The following is a 21,706-nucleotide window of genomic DNA, read 5'->3' on the forward strand; positions in this document are numbered from 1 at the left end:
TGGAGATTTCAATGCTAGGGTAGGCCGGGACCAACACCTCTGGAAGGGCACTATTGGCAAGGAGGGCATTGGTAACATCAACTCCAACGGAGTGCTGCTTCTGAGTAAGTGCGCTCAGCACAATCTCTTCATCACCAACACTCTCTATCAACAGAAAAACAAATTCAAGGTATCTTGGAGGCACCCTCGCTCCAAGCAATGGCACCTCATTGACTATGTCATTGTAAGAGCAAGGGACCGCTGTGATGTGAACATCACAAGTGCTATGATAGACTCTGATAACTGCTGGACAGACCACCGCCTCATCCGATCCACAATGTCCATCAAACTTAAAAAGAGGAGGAGGATTCAGAAGAAGCAGACCCGGCGAAGACTGAACCTAGACAGCCTGAATGAAACTGCCACCCAGCAGCTACTTCAGGACTCAGCAAGAATATCCTGATGACATTGAAGAGCACAGGGGCCTTCTCAAATCCACCATCCATGACTCATGTGAATCCACCCTTGGGTATCAGTCCAGGAAACATCAGGACTGGTTTGATGAAAATGACACCGAGATAGAACAACTCATCTCTAGAAAACGAAAAGCCTTCCGAGTGTGGCAAAATGTAATCACATGTGAGGCCAAAAGGGCAGCACACTCCAGAGCCAAGGCTGACGTTCAGAGATTGATGAGGGAGCTCAAGAACAACTGGTGGACAGAAAAGTCTCTAAAACTCCAGAGACTGGCAGATTCAGGTTTTTTCACTGCCACTAAGGCTGTCTATGGCCCTAGCCATCGCGGCTTAAATCCCCTGCGCTCAAAAGATGGACAGACTCTTATAAAAGACAATGACTCCATTAACGCACGTTGGAAGGAGCACTTTCAGGAACTTTTGAACCGTGACAGGTCAGCCGAACCAGACATCGCCGACCATATCCCGCAGAGTCCCATCAAAGAAGAGATGGGGGAACCTCCTACCCTAACTGAGGTTCACAATGCCATCAGGAATCTCAGGAACAACAAGGCCGCTGGTACTGATGGGATCCCTGCGGAGATCTTAAAGGAAGGAGGACAAAGGCTCTGGCACCACATTCACAATCTACTCATCAAGGTCTGGGAAAGGGAAGAGCTCCCTTCATTGCCCAAATTGTCACCATATTCAAGAAAGGGGACAAGGCTGAGTGTGGTAACTACAGGGGCATCTCGCTCTTGTCAACAACAGGCAAAATCCGTGTCCTTGCCAACCGCCTGCTACCACTATCTGAGGAGGTACTCCCTGAATCACAGTGCGGCTTCCGCCCATCTAGGGGAACAACTGACATGATCTTTTCTGTTCGCCAACTACAAGAAAAGTGTCGGGAACAAGGACTGCCTCTGTATATGGCCTTCATAGACTTGACAAAGGCCTTTGACTCCGTGGATCATCAGGCACTGTGGAGCATACTATCAAAGTATGGATGTCATGACAAATACATCCGTGTACTGAGGCTACTGCATGACGGCATGTCAGCCACAGTGCTCAACAGTGGCTTTGAATCTGAGCCCTTTATTGTAGAAACTGGGGTCAAACAGGGATGTATCATTGCTCCCACCCTATTTACCATCTTCATTGCAGCCATACTTCACCTTACTGGTCAAGAGTTGCCACAGGGGATTACAATCCTTTACAGGACTGACGGCAGGCTATTGAACCTTAACAGGTTCAAAGCCAAGAGCAAAGTCAGAAATACCACCATTATGGAGCTGCAATATGCCGATGATAACGCCATTGTAGCACTCTCCCCTGAAGACCTCCAGGGCATTCTAAATGCCTTTGCCAAGGCATACAGAGCCCTGGGTTTGGCCTTGAACATCAAGAAAACGCAGGTTTTGTATCAACCACCACCCAACCAGCCATCACTCCAGCCCATCATCAAAGTGGATAACACCACTCTGGAAAGCGTGGAACACTTCCCCTACCTTGGCAGCATTCTCTCGTCCAAAGCTGATATAGACTCGGAGGTTAACCATCGCCTGAGCTGTGCCTGCGGAGCCTATGCCAAATTCAGGACAAGAGTCTTTGATGACCGAGACCTGAGGGCTCAAACCAAGCTCCTGGTCTATAGAGCTGTGATTCTCCCTACTCTGCTTTATGGAGCGGAATCCTGGACCACCTACAGCAGACACCTAAGAGCCCTGGAACTATTCCATCAAAGAGCCTTACGAAAAATCTGGAGGATCAACTGGGAAGACAGACGCACAAACTCCAGCATTCTGGAGGAAACAAATATGCCCAGCATCACTACCATCATAATGCAGTACCAACTCCGATGGACAGGTCATGTCATCCGCATGCCCAACAACCGTCTCCCAAAACAAATCCTCTACTCCCAGCTAAAAGAAGGACAGTGAGCCCCTGGTGGGCCAAAGAAACGCTTTAAGGACAATATTAAGACCAGCCTGAAAAAGTTTAACATCACGTCCGGCGACTGGGAGAATCTAGCGTTGAACAGGGACTACTGGAAAAAAGCTGTGCAGAAAGGTGCAGCACACCATGAAATAGAACTCCGCCGTGCCACAGAAGGAAAGCGGCAACACCGCAAGGACAAACAGAGACAGGCTCCACCACCACCACCACACACCACTTCAACCTTTCAATGCCCACATTGCAGCAGAATCTGTGGATCACGGATCGGCCTTTACAGCCACCTGAGGATCCACAAATAAGACAACCCGACAGAGAGGACAGTCATACTCATTTCGGATGACCGCCGAAGGAAGAATCTGGAGATACAATACGTAACTATTGTTCTATTTCGAATAGGCTTCGCCCTCTAAGAGCTGTTGCTATTGGGATTAGTGCGAAGCTGATGTAGTCAATGCCACCTGTGACACCAAAATCCACAAGCAGATAGCATAAACTAGCTCCTCTTCCGTCTCAAACTGGACAGGTTTTTGATCAAAATTTATAGTGTTTTCTTAAAAACCTGATATCTCCATGACTGGCCTGCTTAACGTTGTGAGGCCCTACCGCATGGATTTTGAAGGTACTCCATAATTAAAGATTAATATCATCATTAATTAATGCAAAGTGCATTCCTCACGGGCACTCTGTTGCCAGAGGATGGAGACATGGCATACCAGATCTAAGAGCGCATCACCTGCCGTTAAGTGCGAATAAGACTGCGTCAGTCATGGAAACACATTGCGCAATGAAAGCGGATGAAAAAAGGCACAGAGATGCCCACGATGCCGCTGCACAGATGTCAGCCACTATCATACCTCTAAAGAGGGCCGTGGGCGCAGCTGGCATCTTGGTGCCAATGGTGTGGCCAAGGCGCCGCTCTCCAGGAGGAACGTTTCCACATCCTTTCCGCTACTTAGCTCATGGCTGCTTAAAGGTGCGGTCCAAACTAGGGGTGCACCGATCCGATATTTGGATTGGGTATCGGGCCGATATTGACAAAATAGCTGGATCGGTGGATCGGAAAAATTAACAGATCCACGGCAATCCAGTTTTTTTTTTTTTTTTTTTTTTCAGCCGCAGCACCGGGACCCCTGTTAACTGTGTACCCTTCTCACTCATGGTAGTAACTTTATAACACAACAATTAATAACCCACAACTAACTCTCTTTAAAAGCATAAAACACCAAAGCATATAAAAATTTTAGACAAACAGTTTCTAACACTAATAATTTTACATTTACAAATGTAGCTTCACCGCCGAATGGCATGCTGGGTAACATTACAGCTGCTAGCCTAGCTAGCCAGGTAGCATAACTGTCTAGGTAGCATAAAAGTCTGTTAAGCTAAGGTTCAGAGCAATGATTAAAACACTGGATTTAAGATGTCTCGCCTCGCTGAAATACATCCGCCAACCTGTTAACATTATTCAAACAGCGAAGGAGACTGACAGCGGAGCTACATTCAGTCACCCACTACAACAACACTACAACCTAACTTACCTGTGGCCAAGGTAGCGTTTATACAACTAGCTTACAACTATTTTGTTTCGAAAGGGAAACAATGTTAAAGTATGTGTATTCATTCAATTTGAGTTTATTTTACTACTTTGCAGTTTGCACAATACAAATAGTTTAGCTTCTGTAACTGTTTGATGGATTCTCCTTCATATAAAGTTACTGTATAATGTCGTGGAGCCAAACCCTTTAGTAATAAAAGCTTTTAGTAAACATGATGACATAACATGTTTTTGAAATATTCTATGTACTCCTGACAGTAGAATAAGCCATTATAAACCTATATAAAGGTGGCCCATTATTGATGGCCCATTATTATTTATTTACATGTATTTTAAGAAGTTTGATTACATTATATTTTCGATTTGAATGCACAGTTGTTTTTTAAATAACAAATAAATAAGAATTCAATACATTACATCTGTTATTTTGTCTTAGTTAGGAAAGTAATGTTTAGTTAGGAAGGTCTGGTGCCTTTAGTCTCTTCCATATGGTGGAAGGAAGGTTTTCAGCAACGGTATCGGATCGGTATCGGGTATCGACAGATACACAAAGCCCTGGCATCGGTATCGGTATCGGGACTGAAAAAGTCGGATCGGTGCATCCCTAGTCCAAACAACCCACCAGGGGCTATGGCGCCGTCCAAGAGCTCATGTCTGTTATTGGCTGGGAGCTGTGACCGGTACAGGTAGATGTTCCGCTGTGAAATGTGCAGCCACATGTTGCTAGCTCTGGGGGAGAGCCAAAGGCTAGTGGTCATGGCGGAGACTGCAGAATGTTGTTGTTCCGTGCTGTGATCACGTAGGCAGCACACAGGTGCGCGCGGTCGGTAGGCATGCATGAACCTGGTCAAGAGAAGACGCCGTTGTGGGCTTCCATCGGTCAAAGGGCGAAGCCTATACGAAATAGAATCCATAATGATGAATCCATAAATTAAGATATGCAATGTTCAATACCTCTGCATCACTTCAAACTAGCATCATTCTGGTTGTTTAGCATGAAAGCGAACACATGGATGGGCCTTTCCAAAGAGGTCTTCGGTATTTCCAAAGCTTTGAAATCCAGGCTGCAACTGTCTTTTCAGAGACATTGCACAATAAATCCAGAAGGATAAATCCCCAACTGAACTAGTGTTAATTAATTTTTTTGTACGAAACGAGAATAAAACTTTAGTAGATAAACTTGTCTGTGAACAGATACATTTTATTCGGCAATGTTGTTTAACAATAAGGACAACTACTCCCACAATCCCATGCAACTTCATGTTCACATCAGTCTGTACATCCAATTTTTTGATTGAGAGACCCCTAGAGGAAGAACATTACATATTGTACGTTTTGAGATGACACATGACATGGCATGAAATAACACGTGAAAATTAAAAAAGTTGTTGTGACGACAATCAAAATGACTTCAGAAATTGGCGTGTTATTCAAATGCCACTTGGTGATACCAGGCGGCTAAGGCCCAAAAATCTTTTTTCTGTTTGGGCACCACCTTCCTCTAGCCCCGCCTGCTACTGTATGATAGTTCCATTATTATATTTTATCTTGCAAAAATGTATAAATACCAGTGCAAGCTTTTGATTTACATAAGTGTGATGCCACCCAGTGGTTTTGCTCTCTTAGACAGTATGATGTCCACACAGAGATGGCCAGAGCAGGGTTGGGCACTCTTACAGCTGTTGCTGGTGGCATCTTTCTCTCAGGCTAAGGAGCCGGTGTGCAGGCAGAGAGGGGATCCTGAGAACCCCCAGCTATTTAAGAATGGGGACATTATGTTGGGGGGAATCTTCTCTTTCCACAGCAGCTGGATAAACAGACAGGACACGTACATGCACAAACCACTGCCACTGGAATGCACCAGGTAAATGTTTTACATATAAATCTATTTAGATTTGAAATATTTAAGTGGAAAGGGGTACAGATACAAAACAGATACAGAGAAGTTATCAAGCTGTTTATACCTAGAGAAATAGTCCCTATTGTGTGTCCATTTTTTATTTACTGTGCTACTGTTTCACAATATATTGTTTGCAATTTATAACTGTCCGCATTAAGTTTCAATTTCAGAGATTTACAGTATGCCCAGGCTATGCTCTTTGCCATAGAGGAGATTAATAACAGCACAGAAATACTGCCTGGTATCTCTCTGGGCTATAAGATCTATGATGTCTGTGGCTCCATTGCCAGAAGTGTGAGGGTTGCACTGGCCTTGGCTAATGGTAATGAGATATTATCTGCACCATTTGAGGCACCATGTACCAGACATGCACATGTGCAGGCCATTATGGGAGAGACCTCTTCCTCTCCTTGCATGGCTGTAGCTACTGTCATCGGACCCTTTCATATTCCAATGGTGGGTAAGAATGGAAAAACATAAAAGTATGTATGTTAAAATATATGTATTATGTTGTAATTATACCACATGGTCATAAAAAAAATGGATTTTAAAAGAATGACAGTGTGCTGTGAAAACGTTTTATATTTCTATCTTCATATTGTGATATGTTTTCTTTCTTTTTCTTTTAGATCAGCCACTTTGCTACTTGTGCTTGTCTCAGTGATAAAACCAAGTACCAATCCTTTCTCAGAACAATACCCAGTGATTACTACCAGAGCAGAGCCCTGGCCCAGTTGGTCAAGCACTTTGGTTGGACTTGGGTTGGAGCTATTAGATCAAATGAGGATTATGGCAACAATGGCATGGCCATATTCACAGAAACTGCCCAGCATCTGGGCATCTGTCTGGAGTACTCTGTATCATTCTTTAGAACAGATCCACCAGACAAAATACGAAAGATAATTGACATTATCAAGGCTTCCACTTCCAAGGTGATAGTCACTTTTCTCTCCCACATGGATATTGATATAATAATATCTGAGATGTCTAACCACAACCTGACTGGGTACCAGTGGGTAGGCACTGAGGCCTGGATCTCTGATTCCCATACTGCAGTAATGGATAAGAATCACATTCTTGATGGTGCCATAGGCCTGTCCATCCCCAAAGCACATGTCAGTGGCATGAGAGAATTCATGTTGGATGTGAAGCCACTTAATTCATCTAGTAATGAAATGTTTTCAGAGTTTTGGGAGACATTATTTAGCTGTAAGTTCAAACAGTCAAAATCTTCAGCAGGGAATCAGAGAGAATGTACTGGCTATGAAGATCTGTCTGGAGTGCAAAACAGCTTCATTGACATGTCGCTCATGCCTATCTTTAACAATGTATATAAAGGAGTGTACGCTGTGGCCCACGCACTTCATAATATTCTCAGCTGTAACAAAACCTGTAACAAAAAGGTGCAGCTAGATCCATTGACGGTGAGTTGAACACAAACTACTTAAATTATAGTTTTTACAGTAAGATACATTAACAAGGAAAACGTTTTAAAATTGGAAATAAAGCCAGTCTATCATGCTGTTAGCCATAGGGCTACACAATGTTTTTCAGATAATAATACATATGGATACATATCTTCTTAGATTTTACAGCACATACAAATGATTCAGTTCAAAACTAAGGAAGGAGATGAGGTTTACTTTAATAGAAATGGAGACCCAGCAGCCAAGTATGAAATTATAAACTGGCAGCCAACAGAACATGGCATTGTGGACTTTGTCACAGTAGGTCTTTATGATGCATCTTTACCTGCAGACAAACAGCTGAATCTGCAAAATAAGTCTTTATTTTGGGCACAGAACTCACAACAGGTAAGCTACAATGTGATCACCGTAACAGTTAATTACTGTGAATTTCAAATTCAAACTTTCAATAAGTTATTAGTTATAGTTATATGTTATAGTTATTCTATCATAATGCTTGGTTTTCATACATTAACATTAATAATAGAGGCTTGCAAAGCCAACACCTTGTCAAAGTGAATTCCCATAAAATTTTCTTATAATTGTTTCTTTTTTTCATGCAGGTGCCTTTGTCAGTTTGCAGTGAGAAATGTCCTCCAGGAACTCGCAAGGTTCTCCAGAAAGGAAAGCCTGTCTGCTGCTATGACTGTTTAACATGTGCAGAAGGAGAAATAAGCAACATTACAGGTACAGTAATTTACGGAGAGGATTAGGGCCACTGGTGAAAAATGTATTTGAGTTCTGACTTCTGACTGAGTTTAAAGTCAGAATTCTGACTTTAATCTCAGAATTCTGACTTTAAACTCAGAATTCTGACTTTATTCTCGGAATTCTGACTTTAATCTCAGAATTCAGAAAGTCAGAATTCTGAGATTAAATTCAGAATTCTGACTTTATTCGCAGAATTCTGAGTTTAAAGTCAGAATTCTGAGAATAAAGTCAGAATTCTGAGAATAAAGTCAGAATTCTGAACTCAAATACAATTTTCACCAGTGGCCCTAAGTCATAAAAATTATCATTAAAGGGTCAGCTCACTCAAAATACATGGCCATCCTTATACAATCGCTAGGTCCCCAATCGTGAATTTCAGCAATATTCAAATTAAAGCTATATGTTTGTCTGTTTTAAGGAAAATGACAACTATCCTATTGAAGAACAATTAATCACATAACATGTATATATACAAACACATAAGACATGAAAACAGGATTGTTGTGGAACTCAAAATGTTAACTGTACCAGTATTAGACTATGCACATCAGTTATTAACATTAACTGTAAAATCAGAAACCAAAGTCTGTGACTCCTTAAATCTCATATTGCCCTATTTTTCAGCTAGCAAATATATGCAAAGAAAAGATGTAAGGATGAGACAAAACAAAAGACAGATGTACTGAGAAAGTCTAATAACTGCTTTTTCAGATTCCATCACCTGTGTGCGATGCCACCCTGAGTTCTGGTCAAATGAGAGAAGAGATGCTTGTGTGAAGAAGGAGGCAGAGTTTCTATCATATGAAGAGATTATGGGAGCGCTGCTCACTGCAGCATCCTTATTTGGAACATGCGTCACTGCTGTTGTGGCATTCATTTTCTTCAGATACAGGAAAACTCCTATTGTCAGGGCCAACAACTCTGAGCTGAGCTTCCTGCTTCTTTTCGCCCTCATTCTATGTTTCCTGTGTTCTCTGACCTTCATAGGCCGGCCCTCTGAGTGGTCCTGCATGCTGCGACACACGGCATTCGGCATCACCTTTGTCCTCTGTATCTCTTGTGTTCTGGGGAAAACTATAGTGGTGTTAATGGCCTTCAGGGCCACACTTCCAGGTAGTAATGTCATGAAATGGTTTGGGCCTGCACAGCAGAAACTCAGTGTTGTGGGCTTCACTGTTATACAAGTTATCATATGTATACTCTGGTTAACAATTTCTCCTCCTTTTCCATTTAAGAATCTTAAGATATTCAAGGACAAAATCATCTTAGAGTGTGCTCTGGGCTCAGCTGTAGGATTTTGGGCTGTACTTGGGTATATAGGACTTCTGGCCATGTTATGTTTCATTCTTGCTTTTCTGGCCCGGAAACTGCCTGATAATTTTAATGAAGCCAAATTTATCACCTTTAGCATGCTGATATTCTGCGCAGTATGGATCACTTTTATCCCAGCATATGTCAGCTCTCCTGGGAAGTTCAGCGTTGCTGTGGAGATATTTGCTATTCTTGCCTCCAGTTTTGGACTGCTCTTTTGTATTTTCATTCCAAAATGTTATATTATATTACTGAAACCAGAGAACAATACAAAAAAGAATATAATGGGGAAAGGGGTACCAAAATAATTCCTAAACGCTAAAGTAATATGGCGGCAAAGGCTTTTTATGCCATTATAATCATTTGTTAAGCAGACTCTGAAGTAGACATCATATCTTAATTTTATTGAGGACTCTTTTTGTTGTACTACTACTATAGTATTACTGTAGGATGGGAAAAAAATGCCCGATGCATCACCAATACTCCACTCCCCACCATTGAGGCTGTCAAGCACAAGCAATGTCTGCGGTTATCGCACAGTTATTAATAAAAAAAAAAGAAACTGTAATGCGGAAGCTAAGTTTTCTCATGTAAAGGGCTCATAAAATGATCTATCAACCTTGTCAAGGTTTATATTTTTGTCACTGTACAGGCCTACTGTCTCGATCACAAGGTGAAGAACCTACATGTTAAATGCTTGTACTTAAAAGAATAAATGTTTCCATTTGTACAATGATGTGCAGTATCAACAACATGGAAATACTACTTCTTTTTTTCTTGCTTTTCACAGCCATAAAAAATGAACTCAATAGTAGTTTTATATTACAGTACATAACAAAATTGTCGTGCAGTACACATTTCAAAATGTATTTGTCAGTGTTAGCATATAATTCAATGTATCAGAGTTCATGAATTCTTAATTAAGATAAACACAATAAAAATCCTTTTAGTCTGTCACTCTATGTATCTAGGACCCTACAATTCATTTAAGATAAAGACAAACCAATTATGATCTATGATTATGATTCCAGTTTTCACAATTACAATATGTCTAACAAGTGACACTAATGAATAGCCAAAATATAAGCATTCTTAGATGCAAAAATAACAGCAGCATGTTGGGGTTAAATGTTTTTTTTACATCTATATTAAAGCAGTAAGTGTAAGCATGGTACAGTAATACAAACTCAAAAGTACATGAGGTATACTCCCAAGGCTCATTAAAATACAGCTTAAAGTGCTGTAATTTTAAGGCCGACAATTGACATTTGGAACAATGTAGTTGCAAACACAGAAACAAACAGTGATCAGACATCTTAATTTTACTAATATGGGCTGATTTGTTTCCCCGAATATATCTGTACTGGCCAGTAAGATTTAACCGTGTAAATGATAAAAGCTGTAAATGTGAAAACAATATATTAATCTGTAAATGTGAAAACAATAATTACTACTATGTGTGTATGGAAATATGTTTTACACAATCATCCAACGCATCCATACAGTCAAATACTGTTTGGATTTATTTTTCTTATTATTTGACCCTACATGTCACATCATTCTTATGGATCAAAATAAACATTTCGACACGACTGATTTACCATGTGATATTTAATTTGGTGTTATTATTATTTTTCAGTCAAAGAGATGTTCAATAGTCAGCTGGTATGCCTTTAAGGCACTCTTTAATTAAAAACAAATTGTTGTTAGATGCTTGTTAGTTTATGAAACACTTTAGACTTCTCCAGAGGTTGTGTCTTTTGGGGGCTGATTTAGTAGCAGCACATGTGGGGAAGTGCATGTGCGTCATGCATACTGACTTAATCATCAGACTCTTCCCACTCACAAGCGGTCTAACAAACTAAAAAACTCCCTCTAGAGTTCACAGTGTCTCCAACGTGCCTCCACACCTGTCTTCTCAGCTCACACGGGAAACTTCCCGTCAGGGCTGTTGCAACATGATCCCCTCAAGACTGTGCCCTGTAGCATTTGACCATGATGCTGCCTTTTAAACTTAACAAACTTCAATAATGCATTAAAGAAAGAAAGATATTAAATAAAAGTTTCTATGTGGGAATGGAAATCAACTTAATGTGATATGCTGAATGGTTGACAGAAAACATCCCATTAGATGTCAGATCAATTCATAAAATAGATAATACAGTTTACTTTTGACAATAACTTGCCAATAAAAGTATGACACATTTTAAAATGTTTAGTCATATGATTTGAACCAAGCGATCAAAGAAGGTGACTATTATTAATAAGATATCTTTTCTGGATCTACACAATTCTACTACCATTCTGAAATAAAAATGTTTTTTGATAGAAAGGACTCAACACTGTGGCCTTTGCCTCTTCTCCCCTTGTTCCTTTTTTCTGTGTCTATCTATTCTATCTACATGACCAACTCGTTCTCATTCCCAACTAATCAAATATGACAGCTTGATCAGTGGCCTTCATGGTGGGTGGGTCAAAACAAACACAGGACTTTCACCCAGGAGACCGCTTTCAGTGTCCTGTGTGAAACCAAAAGTTAATGTTGACTTATTTTAAAATAACGTCAAATAACATACTTATTTTAACCCAAACCACAATCTATCTATCTGCATTACATGGCCAAAATTATGTTTACCCAAACATCCTGTACAACTGTTGAACATATCGCTCCAAACCATGGGCACGTTATCCCTTGTGTTGTCTTCCCGTCAACTGTGAAAAAAACACTTTTTATTCAACGTTTTTGACGCCTTTTTTCACAGTTTGTTTTGGCTTTTTCCAACTTTTTAAATTGTTAAATTTTTCTTCTACACATTTTCAGTTATTATTTCTACGTCACTTATTTTCTGATATAAAACATTAAATTGAAAACGGGTCAATTTGACCCGAAGTCAACACAAGGGTAAAGTAGCTACAACACTCTTCTGTGAAGACTTGACTACAGGGATTTCCTCCCATTCAGTCAGATTTATTAGAATGGTTGGTCACTGATGTTGGGCAATATGGCCTGGCTTTGTGTTACAACCAAACTAAAAGTTGAAACCAATGTTTTCTGATGGGGTTGAGGCCAGGACTATGTGCAGGCCACTCAGATTCATAAATGCCAACCGCCCATTTTCATAGACCTGGCTTTATGCAGGACAACATCGCCATGTTAAAATAAGGAATGCCCTTCATCTATAAACAAGTAAATAAAGTTAAGCTTCTAGGACTACGGCTTGATAGTGCATTGTCATGGTCAGATCACATTGACTATATAAGATTGGCAGAGCAGTTGCCACCACAAGGAAATGCTCACCATTTCTATCCTCTTCTTTACTAAGGCAAATTTTTTGCTTTTTAGTTCTCTGCCACATGGATTATTACTCAGAAATCTGGTCATCTGCTTCAAAAACCCTACTTAGAAAACTTCAAGTAGCACAAAACAAAGCAGTCAGACTTGTACTGCAATTCTAGGTCCAATGTTGTTAAAATACATGAAAGTCTTAAATGGTTGAGTGTTGAAAAAAGACTATTGGCCAATGTGCTTACTTTGTTGCACTCTGTTATTCAAACTCAGACACCATCATTTATTTTTGATAGCATAACTTACAGTTCAGATATCCATACTTATTTAACAAGAGGAGCCAGTAGGGGGCAGATGACTTTACCTTAACCAAAATCCAATAACTTGAAAAAAACTTTCATTTATAGAGCAAGTTCTTTGTGGAATAAAATCCCAAGTAACATTCGTTTTATTACAGGAAAGGTATATTTTAAAAAGAAATCTTACCTTCATTTAAATTATTTATCATGAGGTTTCTGATTGTGTGGGGAAAAATCAATGTGAACTACCTTAATGTTTGCCATGTAACATACTGTAATATATAACTTTGTTTTTCAAGATATTTCTCTATTTGCTTGGTTTGTTATTGTTTTCATTTCATTTTAATTGTATTTTTTCTTCTTTGTTATTTAGTTTTGTAATCAGATATTGTGGTATTTAGTTTATTTTTTAAATGTTTTTTTATTTTCAGTATATGTTATGAAATGTTTTAATATTGTCTGATTAAATGTTGTTTTGAACCCCAGGAAGACTAGCTGGTCGTCTAGGCGTCAGCTAATGGGGATCCTTATAATAAATACAAATACAAAATACAAACTAATGCCACAAAGTTGGAAGTATATTTTTGGCTAAAGGAAAGTGATTGCTAGCAGGGCTACTAGTTACTAGTACATTGTAGGGTACTACTGCAGTTACCAAGGGGTTCATGGAAAGATTGTGGAGAACCTCAGATAATTCTAAAAAAAAAAAAAATTGGATAAGGCTCCCATAAAAAGCACAAATGTGATATTTCAGAGAAAAGCACCAAAGAGACGGGTGGCCTGGACAGTGTACAGCGGGAAAAGCTCACACGAGCAGCCTAGAGACTAAAGAGTAGCAGAAACATGACTGATGATCTGTAAGATCTGGCTGGGCGTCAGCTGAGATGGCCGACTGATGATCTGGTTGGGTGTAGACAGAGACGGCCGACTGATGATCTGGCTGGACATCAGTGTAGATGGCATACTGATGATCTAATTGGCCGTCTGCATAGAGGGTCTACTAATAATCTGACTGGGGGTCTGCAATGATGGCATGGTCCAAGATTGCTTTAAGGGGACTCCACGCAGCAACCCCCGAAAATGGCAAGGTGAAACCCGACATCAAGGTGGCTCCTCAACAGGTCCATTGAAGGCTCATAAAGTTCAGGAGATACAGAATAGGGGCAGGCAGGTGGTGAGCTAGCCGGCTCAGGACAGGCAGGGCAGAAGGCGTGGCTACCGAGGCCATTGGCTTTTTGTGCCTCCACTGCCCAGTGCCAAAAACCACCAGACAAAAACCTCTGCCATCCAATCGGGCATCCTGTGTCCAATGTCCTGCCAGATCTTCCAGATCTTCAGGCAGACCAGGTTGCAGGCTGGAGCTAGCAGCCCTGGGTGCAGGCTGGAGATCACCTAAGGTGCAGAGGAGGCTGCAGTGATGGGTTCAGAAGAAAAACACTGCAAAACACTGCCACCTGATAAATACCACAAATTTAGAGTTAGTGTTTCCAGAAGCAGCGAGGGACTTCAAGAAGCCTTGGTCAACATTTAGAAAAAGTTCCTTGGTAATTCTAAACTCATGCCAAGAAAATGGTAGGCAGGGTTGGTGACTGTTGGTCCATGTTGGCCAGATTGTACTGTTATGCAAGTGAGTACAGGGCAACAAGGGAAGGACCTAAATGCAGATAGCCCAGGGAGATATGAAGACTTCAGTGATTGTGTTACAAAATACAGGCAGGCACGAACTGTCAGATACGGTTTCAGGAACATGTACAGGTTCATTTTCAGGTACATTTGACTGGAAAGCAAGGTCAGTTGACTGGGACAGTCGGGATGGTCTGAATGCATCTATTGGATGGATGGAGAAGGGCAATGCATGGGCAATTTTGTTACATTTTTTAAAGCTTAAATGAAACATAGATGAATATCATCTGGAGATACCTTTAAAGTGGCATATTGTCTGTTTAAAGGAACATGCCAACTTATTGGGAATTTAGCTTATTCACCGTAACCCCCAGAGTTAGATAAGTCCATACATACCCTTCTCATCTCTGTGCATGCTGTAAGGCTGTCTGACGGCTCCAGCGGCATCAGGCCAGCACAGTACATGCAGGTGAATGGTTCCAGCAATCCTATTGCTCCAAATAAGTGACAAAATAACGCCAACATGTTCCTATTTACATGTTGTGATTTGTAGAGTCACAGCGTGTACAAAAAACAACGTAACATGAGACACAGCCACCTTCTATCCCTAAACAAACCAGGAACTATATTCTTAGGCAGAAGAATATAGTAATTTGGCGGAGTGATATGCTCGCAGCAAGCCTGTCTGAGAATATAGTTCCCGGCTTGTTTACGGTTAGAAGATGGCTGTGTCTCATGTTACGTTGTTTTGTTTACACGCTGTGACTCTACAAATCACAACATGTAAATAGGAACATATTGCCGTTATTTTGTCACTTTTGTCACAATTTGGAGCAGTAGGATTACTGGAACCATTCACCTGCAGGATCTGTGCTAGGCTAAGCTAATGCTGGAGCAGTCAGACAGCGTTACAGCACGCACAGAGATGAGAAGGGTATGTATCGACTTGTCTTACTCTGGGGCTAAAGTCCCAATAAGTCTGCGTGTTCCTTTAAGGGGATGCATATAAAAGGCAAACAGATTCTGACCAAGGACTGAACCTTGGGGAACACCACTAAACAGATTAGATTAGATCCGATTAGGAGGCTTATTTGCCAAAAGCAACTGACAAACTTCCATCAGAAAGATAAAAGGAGAACCACTGCAGGGCTGACCAAGAGATACAAGCCCACTGCCTGAGTATGTTAATTAGAATTCTATGGTCCACAGTGTCAAAAGCTGCACTGAGATCCAGCAGTACCAAAGCACTGTCCTGTATAACCATGGATCAAGATATCATTGGAGCCTATGGCAATGGCTATGAAAAGAAACTTGGAAATAGGCCTGTAACTTTGGTGGAGGGCAGGTTGGAACCTAACCCCAACCCCAAAACCCTTTTGCTGCTTGGGCACCTCCTCCCCCCTACAGAGATAAAACATCACTGCTCTAGCATTATTTCCCATGCTGCTTCAAAATGTACAAATACCAGTGCAAGTTTTGGATTTACATTAGGGTACATGTGATGCCACCCAGTGGTTTATTTCTAGACAGTATGCCATCCACACAGAGATGGCCAGAGCAGGGTTGGGCACTCTTACAGTTGTTGCTGGTGGCATCTTTCTCTCAGGCTGAGGAGCCAGTGTGCAGGCAGAGAGGGGATCCTGACAACCCCCAGCTATCTAAGAATGGGGACATTATGTTGGGGGGAATCTTCTCTTTCCACACCAGCTGGAAAGACAGACAGGACACCTACAGGCAAAAACCCCTGCCACTGGAATGCACCAGGTAAATTATACAGTATAAATAAATTTAGATTTAAAATGTATAAAGAAGAAAGTCAAACTATTAAACAAAGAAATATTCCTTGTTTTTTTTCTATTAATACAAATACTTTAATTTACTATGCTATTGTTTCTATGTCATTTACACATTTATTATTATTTATTATTATAAATGTGTGCATCCAGTTTGAATTTCAGAGGTTTCCAGTTTGCCCAGGCTATGCTCTTTGCCATAGAGGAGATTAATAACAGCACAGAACTACTGCCTGGTATCTCTCTGGGCTATAAGATCTATGATTCCTGTGCCTCCATTGCCAGAAGTGTGAGTGTTGCACTGGCCTTGGCTAATGGTAATGAGGTGTTATCTGCACTCTCCAAGGCACCATGTACTAGAACTGCCCAATTGCAGGCCATTATGGGAGAGACCTCTTCCTCACCTTGCATGGCTATAGCTACTGTCATTGGACCCTTTCATATCCCAATGGTGGGTAAGATTAGAAAAAATGAAATTATTATTATGAAAAAATATTATTATTATTCAATTCAGCTGGTCATAGCAAAAGGGGATTTAAAATAATTGTATTTGCTGTACAAATGTTTCATATTTTGCATCTCTATCTTAAAATTAGTTTCTTTCTTTTTCTTTTAGATCAGCCACTTTGCTACTTGTGCTTGTCTCAGTGATAAAAACAAGTACCCATCCTTTCTCAGAACAATACCCAGTGACTACTACCAGAGCAGAGCTCTGGCCCAGTTGGTCAAGCACTTTGGTTGGACTTGGGTTGGAGCTATTAGAACAAATGATGATTATGGCAACAATGGCATGGCCATATTCACAGAAACTGCCCAGCAGGTGGGCATCTGTCTGGAGTATTCTGTAGCTTTCTTTAGAACAGATCCACCTGACAAAATACAAAAAATCATTGACATTATCAAGGCTTCCACTTCCAAGGTGATTGTCGCTTTCCTCTCCCATAAGGATATGGATGTGCTAATACACGACTTGTCCAACCATAACCTGACTGGGTACCAGTGGGTAGGCAGTGAGAGCTGGATCTTTGATTCCCAAATTGCAGCCATGGATATTAATCACATTCTGGATGGTGCCATAGGCCTGTCCATCCCCAAAGCATATGTCAGTGGCATGAGAGAGTTCATGTTGGATGTGAAGCCACTTAATTCATCTAGTAATGAAATGTTTCCAGAGTTTTGGGAGACGTTATTTAGCTGTAAGTTCAAACAGTCAACGTCTTTAGTAGGGAATCAGAGAGAATGTACTGGCCGTGAAGATCTGACTGGAGTGCAAAACAGCTTCACTGATATGTCGCTCATGCCTATCTTTAACAATGTCTATAAAGGAGTGTATGCTGTGGCCCACACATTTCATAATATTCTTAGCTGTAACAAAACCTGCAACAACAAGGTGCAGCTAGATCCATTTATGGTGAGTTGAACACCAACATTTCATATACTGTAGTTTCAAATAGGAAATTTGTTCAAATTCTGAAAAATAAATGATTGTCATTTGTTTATCTTGCTATTGAGCCAATAGGCCTACATCTTGGTCAGATAATGATACATATGGATACATGTCTTCTTAGATTTTACAGAACATAAAAAAGATTAAGTTCAAAACTAAGGAAGGAGATGAAGTTTACTTTAATGAGAATGGAGACCCAGCAGCAAAGTATGAAATTATAAACTGGCAGCCAACAGAACATGGCATTGTGGACTTTGTCACAATTGGTTTTCATGATGCATCGCTACCTGCGGACAAACAGCTTAATCTGCAAAATAAGTCTTTAATTTGGGCACAGAACTCACAACAGGTAAGTTACAATGTGACCACTGTAATTGTTAACAGTTTCCAATTGCTACAGTTGTATTAGTTATTAGTTGTCGTTATTGTATCATAATGCTTGTTTTTCATACAATAAATTAATGATAGAGGCTTGCAAAGACACCACCTTGTGAATACCTATATATTTTCTCATAGTTGTTTTTGTTCATGCAGGTGCCTTTGTCAATTTGCAGTGAGAAATGTCCTCCAGGAACTCGCAAGGTTCTCCAGAAAGGAAAGCCTGTCTGCTGCTATGACTGTTTAAGATGTGCAGAGGGAGAAATGAGCAACATTACAGGTGTAGTAATATTGGTAAAAGGTCATAAAATAGGTCATTGGTTCAGCTCATTCAAATTACATAAAAGGCCTACAGTATTTACTCAGTGGTATCTGATGATGCAGATAGTTTTGGACTCAGTTTATGAGGTTTTGACATCTCTCTCTCTCTCTCTCTCTCTCTCTCTCTCTCTCCCTCTCTCTCTCTGAAACTGCAATAAATGCATTGAGAGTGGATGAAAATGTGTTTGTGCAGCAGCCCTGAAAAATCTAAATAATTCATGATGATACCATGCTGAACATGTAGAACTGTCATAAGGCTATCCATTTATTATCTGGTAACTATGTAATGTCTGTGTCTAATAACAGCTTTAATATTTTTTTTTTCAGATTCCATCACCTGTGTGCGATGCCACCCTGAGTTCTGGTCAAATGAGAGAAGAGATGCTTGTGTGAAGAAGGAGGCAGAGTTTCTATCATATGAAGAGATTATGGGAGCGCTGCTCACTGCAGCATCCTTATTTGGAACATGCATCACTGCTGTTGTGGCATTCATTTTCTTCAGATACAGGAAAACTCCTATTGTCAGGGCCAACAACTCTGAGCTCAGCTTCCTGCTGCTCTTCTCCTTGACTCTGTGTTTCCTGTGTTCTCTGACCTTCATAGGCCGGCCCTCTGAGTGGTCCTGCAAGCTGCGACACACGGCATTCGGCATCACCTTTGTCCTCTGTATCTCTTGTGTTCTGGGGAAAACTATAGTGGTGTTGATGGCCTTCAGGGCCACACTTCCAGGTAGTAATGTAATGAAATGGTTTGGGCCTACACAGCAGAAACTCAGTGTTCTGGGTTTCACTCTTATACAAGTTATCATATGTATCCTCTGGTTAACAATTTCTCCTCCTTTTCCATTTAAGAATTTTGATGAATCTAAGGACAAAATCATCTTAGAATGTGCTCTGGGCTCAGCTGTAGGTTTTTGGGCTGTACTTGGTTACATAGGACTTCTGGCCATGTTATGTTTTTTTCTTGCTTTTCTGGCTCGAAAACTGCCTGATAACTTCAATGAAGCCAAATTCATCACCTTTAGCATGCTGATATTCTGCGCAGTGTGGATCACTTTTATCCCAGCGTATGTCAGTTCTCCTGGGAAGTTCAGTGTTGCTGTGGAGATATTTGCTATTCTGGCCTCCAGTTTCGGACTGCTCTTTTGTATTTTTATTCCAAAATGTTACATCATCTTACTAAAACCCGAGAAGAATACAAAAAAGAATATAATGGGGAAAGGGGTACGAAAATCATTCTGAAACCCTAAAATAATATGATGGCAAGGCTTTTTTTGCTATTATGATCAAGCTGTTAAGTATCTATCTTCATTTATTAAGAATTCATGCAGCTGAGTACAAGGCAACACAGAAAGGACATATCAACATACTATATGTACGTACTAAATACATTTTATTTGAATACATTTTCACAGTTACAATATATTTAATGTCCAGCAGTTGGCAGTAAAAAACAGCACAAATGTTAGCATGCAAACATGCAAAAGTATCAGCAGCATGTTGGGGTTAAATGTTTGTTTTTTTGCATGCATGTTAATGAATAAGTGTAAGTATGGTGATACAAACTAAAAGTACATGAAGTACTCCCGAAGCTCATTAAAATACAGTTTGAACTGCTGTAATTTTCAGTCCCCTCAAAGAAAGCCCTTAGAATGTATTAAAATGGCTTGAAGTTCATTTGCTGTAGACAATTAAGGCAGACAATTGACATTTCAAACAATGCAATTGCAAATAAAGACACAAATATTGATCAGACATCTTATTTCTACTAATGTGGGGTAATTTTCAAATATATATATTGAAATATATCCTGCCAGTAAGATTTAACTGTGTAAAAAATAAAAGCTGTAAATGTGAAAACAATATATTACTATTATGTGTGTATGGTAATTAGTGCTGTCAACATGTTATTAACGGCGTTAACGCAAACCCATTTTAATGCCATCTACAGTATGTTTTTATCGCAAGATTAACATTCTTTTTGGCCTAGCAAACTTTGTAGTTTTTTTCACATGCTTTTGCAACAAATAGTAACGTTAGAAAAACTACAACACCACACCGGATCTAGCTAAACTGCAAAAAAAACAACAGGCACGCCGCACACACTTGTTTGGGCTCGCGAGCCATCCAAAGAGTAGTAGGCTAACGTTACGTTTTGAGTGGATGGCAAGCATGAGACGCCGAAATGGATGCCAATAAGATTCTGAATGGAAAGTTTACTTTTAAAAAGTTGCCAAATGGTTCCATTGATAAGACCAAAGTGATCTGTGTGTTTTGTCATTGTGAACTGAGTTATCATCGCAGCACGTCCAGTCTGAAATACCACTTGATGGCCAAGCACATAGCTGATGCGAATTCTCCGCCCCCTCGTCAAAGCCAGGCGACAATGGATGACTTCAGACAGAAGCACATGGATGTTAGTGTGAAATTGAGCACTACAGTATATGCCAATGTTGTTTTCAATAAAAAAACATTTGCACAAAGAAAACCGATCCACTTTTCCATGTTGATAAGAGCATTGAAATAATAAAAAATAATGGGACAAAAAGAAATCAAGAGACATTTAGAATAGATAAAAATGTGTGATTAATTGCGAGTTAACTATGACGTTAATGCGATTAATCCCGATTAAATATTTTAATCGTTTGACAGCACTAATGGTAATATGTGTTTTACACAATGATCCATCCCATGCATAAAATACTGTTAAGTGATTTTGGCCTATGTACATTTATTTTTCTATTGTTTGACCCTACATGTCACATAATTTTTAGGGAACTCTGCATTTGGATAAGGGAATTAAAGTTACACGTTTGACAACTGATCCAAATAAACAATTCAACATGCCTGATTTAGCAAAGCATTGGACCATGTTATATTTAATTTGGTGTTATTGTTATTTTTTTTGTCAAAGACATGTTTATTAGTCAGCTGATACGCCTCTTAGGCTCTGTTTAATTAAAAACAAATTGTTGTTAGATGCTTGTTAGTTTATGAAACAATTTAGACCTCTCCAGAGGGCCTTTTGGGAGCTGATTTAATAGGAACACATGTGGTGAAGTGCTAGTGCCTCAGGCCTGACCAACTTACACCTCAGGCTCTTCCCACTTACAAGCATTCTAACAAACTAACAAACTCCCTCTAGAGTTCAAAGTGTCTCCAGCCTGCCTCCACACCTGTCCTCTCAGCTCACACTGGAAACTTCCCGCCGACAGGGCTGTTGCATC

General features: G+C 40.2%; 2 protein-coding genes across 2 annotated transcripts; both read left to right on the forward strand.

The window, feature by feature from the left end:
- Window positions 1-5,705: 5,705 nt before the first annotated feature.
- LOC114550960 (extracellular calcium-sensing receptor-like) lies at window positions 5,706-9,641 on the forward strand. Its single transcript, XM_028571970.1, has 6 exons — window positions 5,706-5,809; window positions 6,004-6,301; window positions 6,475-7,269; window positions 7,432-7,659; window positions 7,875-7,998; window positions 8,734-9,641. Exons 1-6 carry the CDS (start codon window positions 5,721-5,723, stop codon window positions 9,639-9,641), a joined length of 2,442 nt encoding a protein of 813 aa, XP_028427771.1. The 5' UTR covers window positions 5,706-5,720.
- A 6,560-nt stretch (window positions 9,642-16,201) lies between these two features.
- Window positions 16,202-19,721, forward strand: LOC114550964 (extracellular calcium-sensing receptor-like). Its single transcript, XM_028571985.1, has 6 exons — window positions 16,202-16,305; window positions 16,488-16,785; window positions 16,951-17,745; window positions 17,903-18,130; window positions 18,316-18,439; window positions 18,808-19,721. Exons 1-6 carry the CDS (start codon window positions 16,217-16,219, stop codon window positions 19,719-19,721), a joined length of 2,448 nt encoding a protein of 815 aa, XP_028427786.1. The 5' UTR covers window positions 16,202-16,216.
- Window positions 19,722-21,706: the final 1,985 nt, after the last annotated feature.

This window comes from Perca flavescens, chromosome 3 (assembly GCF_004354835.1).
Source record: "Perca flavescens isolate YP-PL-M2 chromosome 3, PFLA_1.0, whole genome shotgun sequence".
Classification (NCBI taxonomy): domain Eukaryota; kingdom Metazoa; phylum Chordata; class Actinopteri; order Perciformes; family Percidae; genus Perca; species Perca flavescens.

Excerpts from the sequence above, each read along its gene's own strand:
- LOC114550960 (XM_028571970.1), top strand. The coding sequence starts at position 5,721 with ATGTTGGGGGGAATCTTCTCTTTCCACAGCAGCTGGATAAACAGACAG. Across the intron at positions 6,302-6,474 it reads GACCCTTTCATATTCCAATG|ATCAGCCACTTTGCTACTTG; the intron begins GTGGGTAAGAAT and ends TTTTTCTTTTAG. Across the intron at positions 7,999-8,733 it reads AGAAATAAGCAACATTACAG|ATTCCATCACCTGTGTGCGA; the intron begins GTACAGTAATTT and ends CTGCTTTTTCAG.
- LOC114550964 (XM_028571985.1), top strand. The coding sequence starts at position 16,217 with ATGTTGGGGGGAATCTTCTCTTTCCACACCAGCTGGAAAGACAGACAG. Across the intron at positions 17,746-17,902 it reads TGCAGCTAGATCCATTTATG|ATTTTACAGAACATAAAAAA; the intron begins GTGAGTTGAACA and ends ATGTCTTCTTAG. Across the intron at positions 18,440-18,807 it reads AGAAATGAGCAACATTACAG|ATTCCATCACCTGTGTGCGA; the intron begins GTGTAGTAATAT and ends TTTTTTTTTCAG.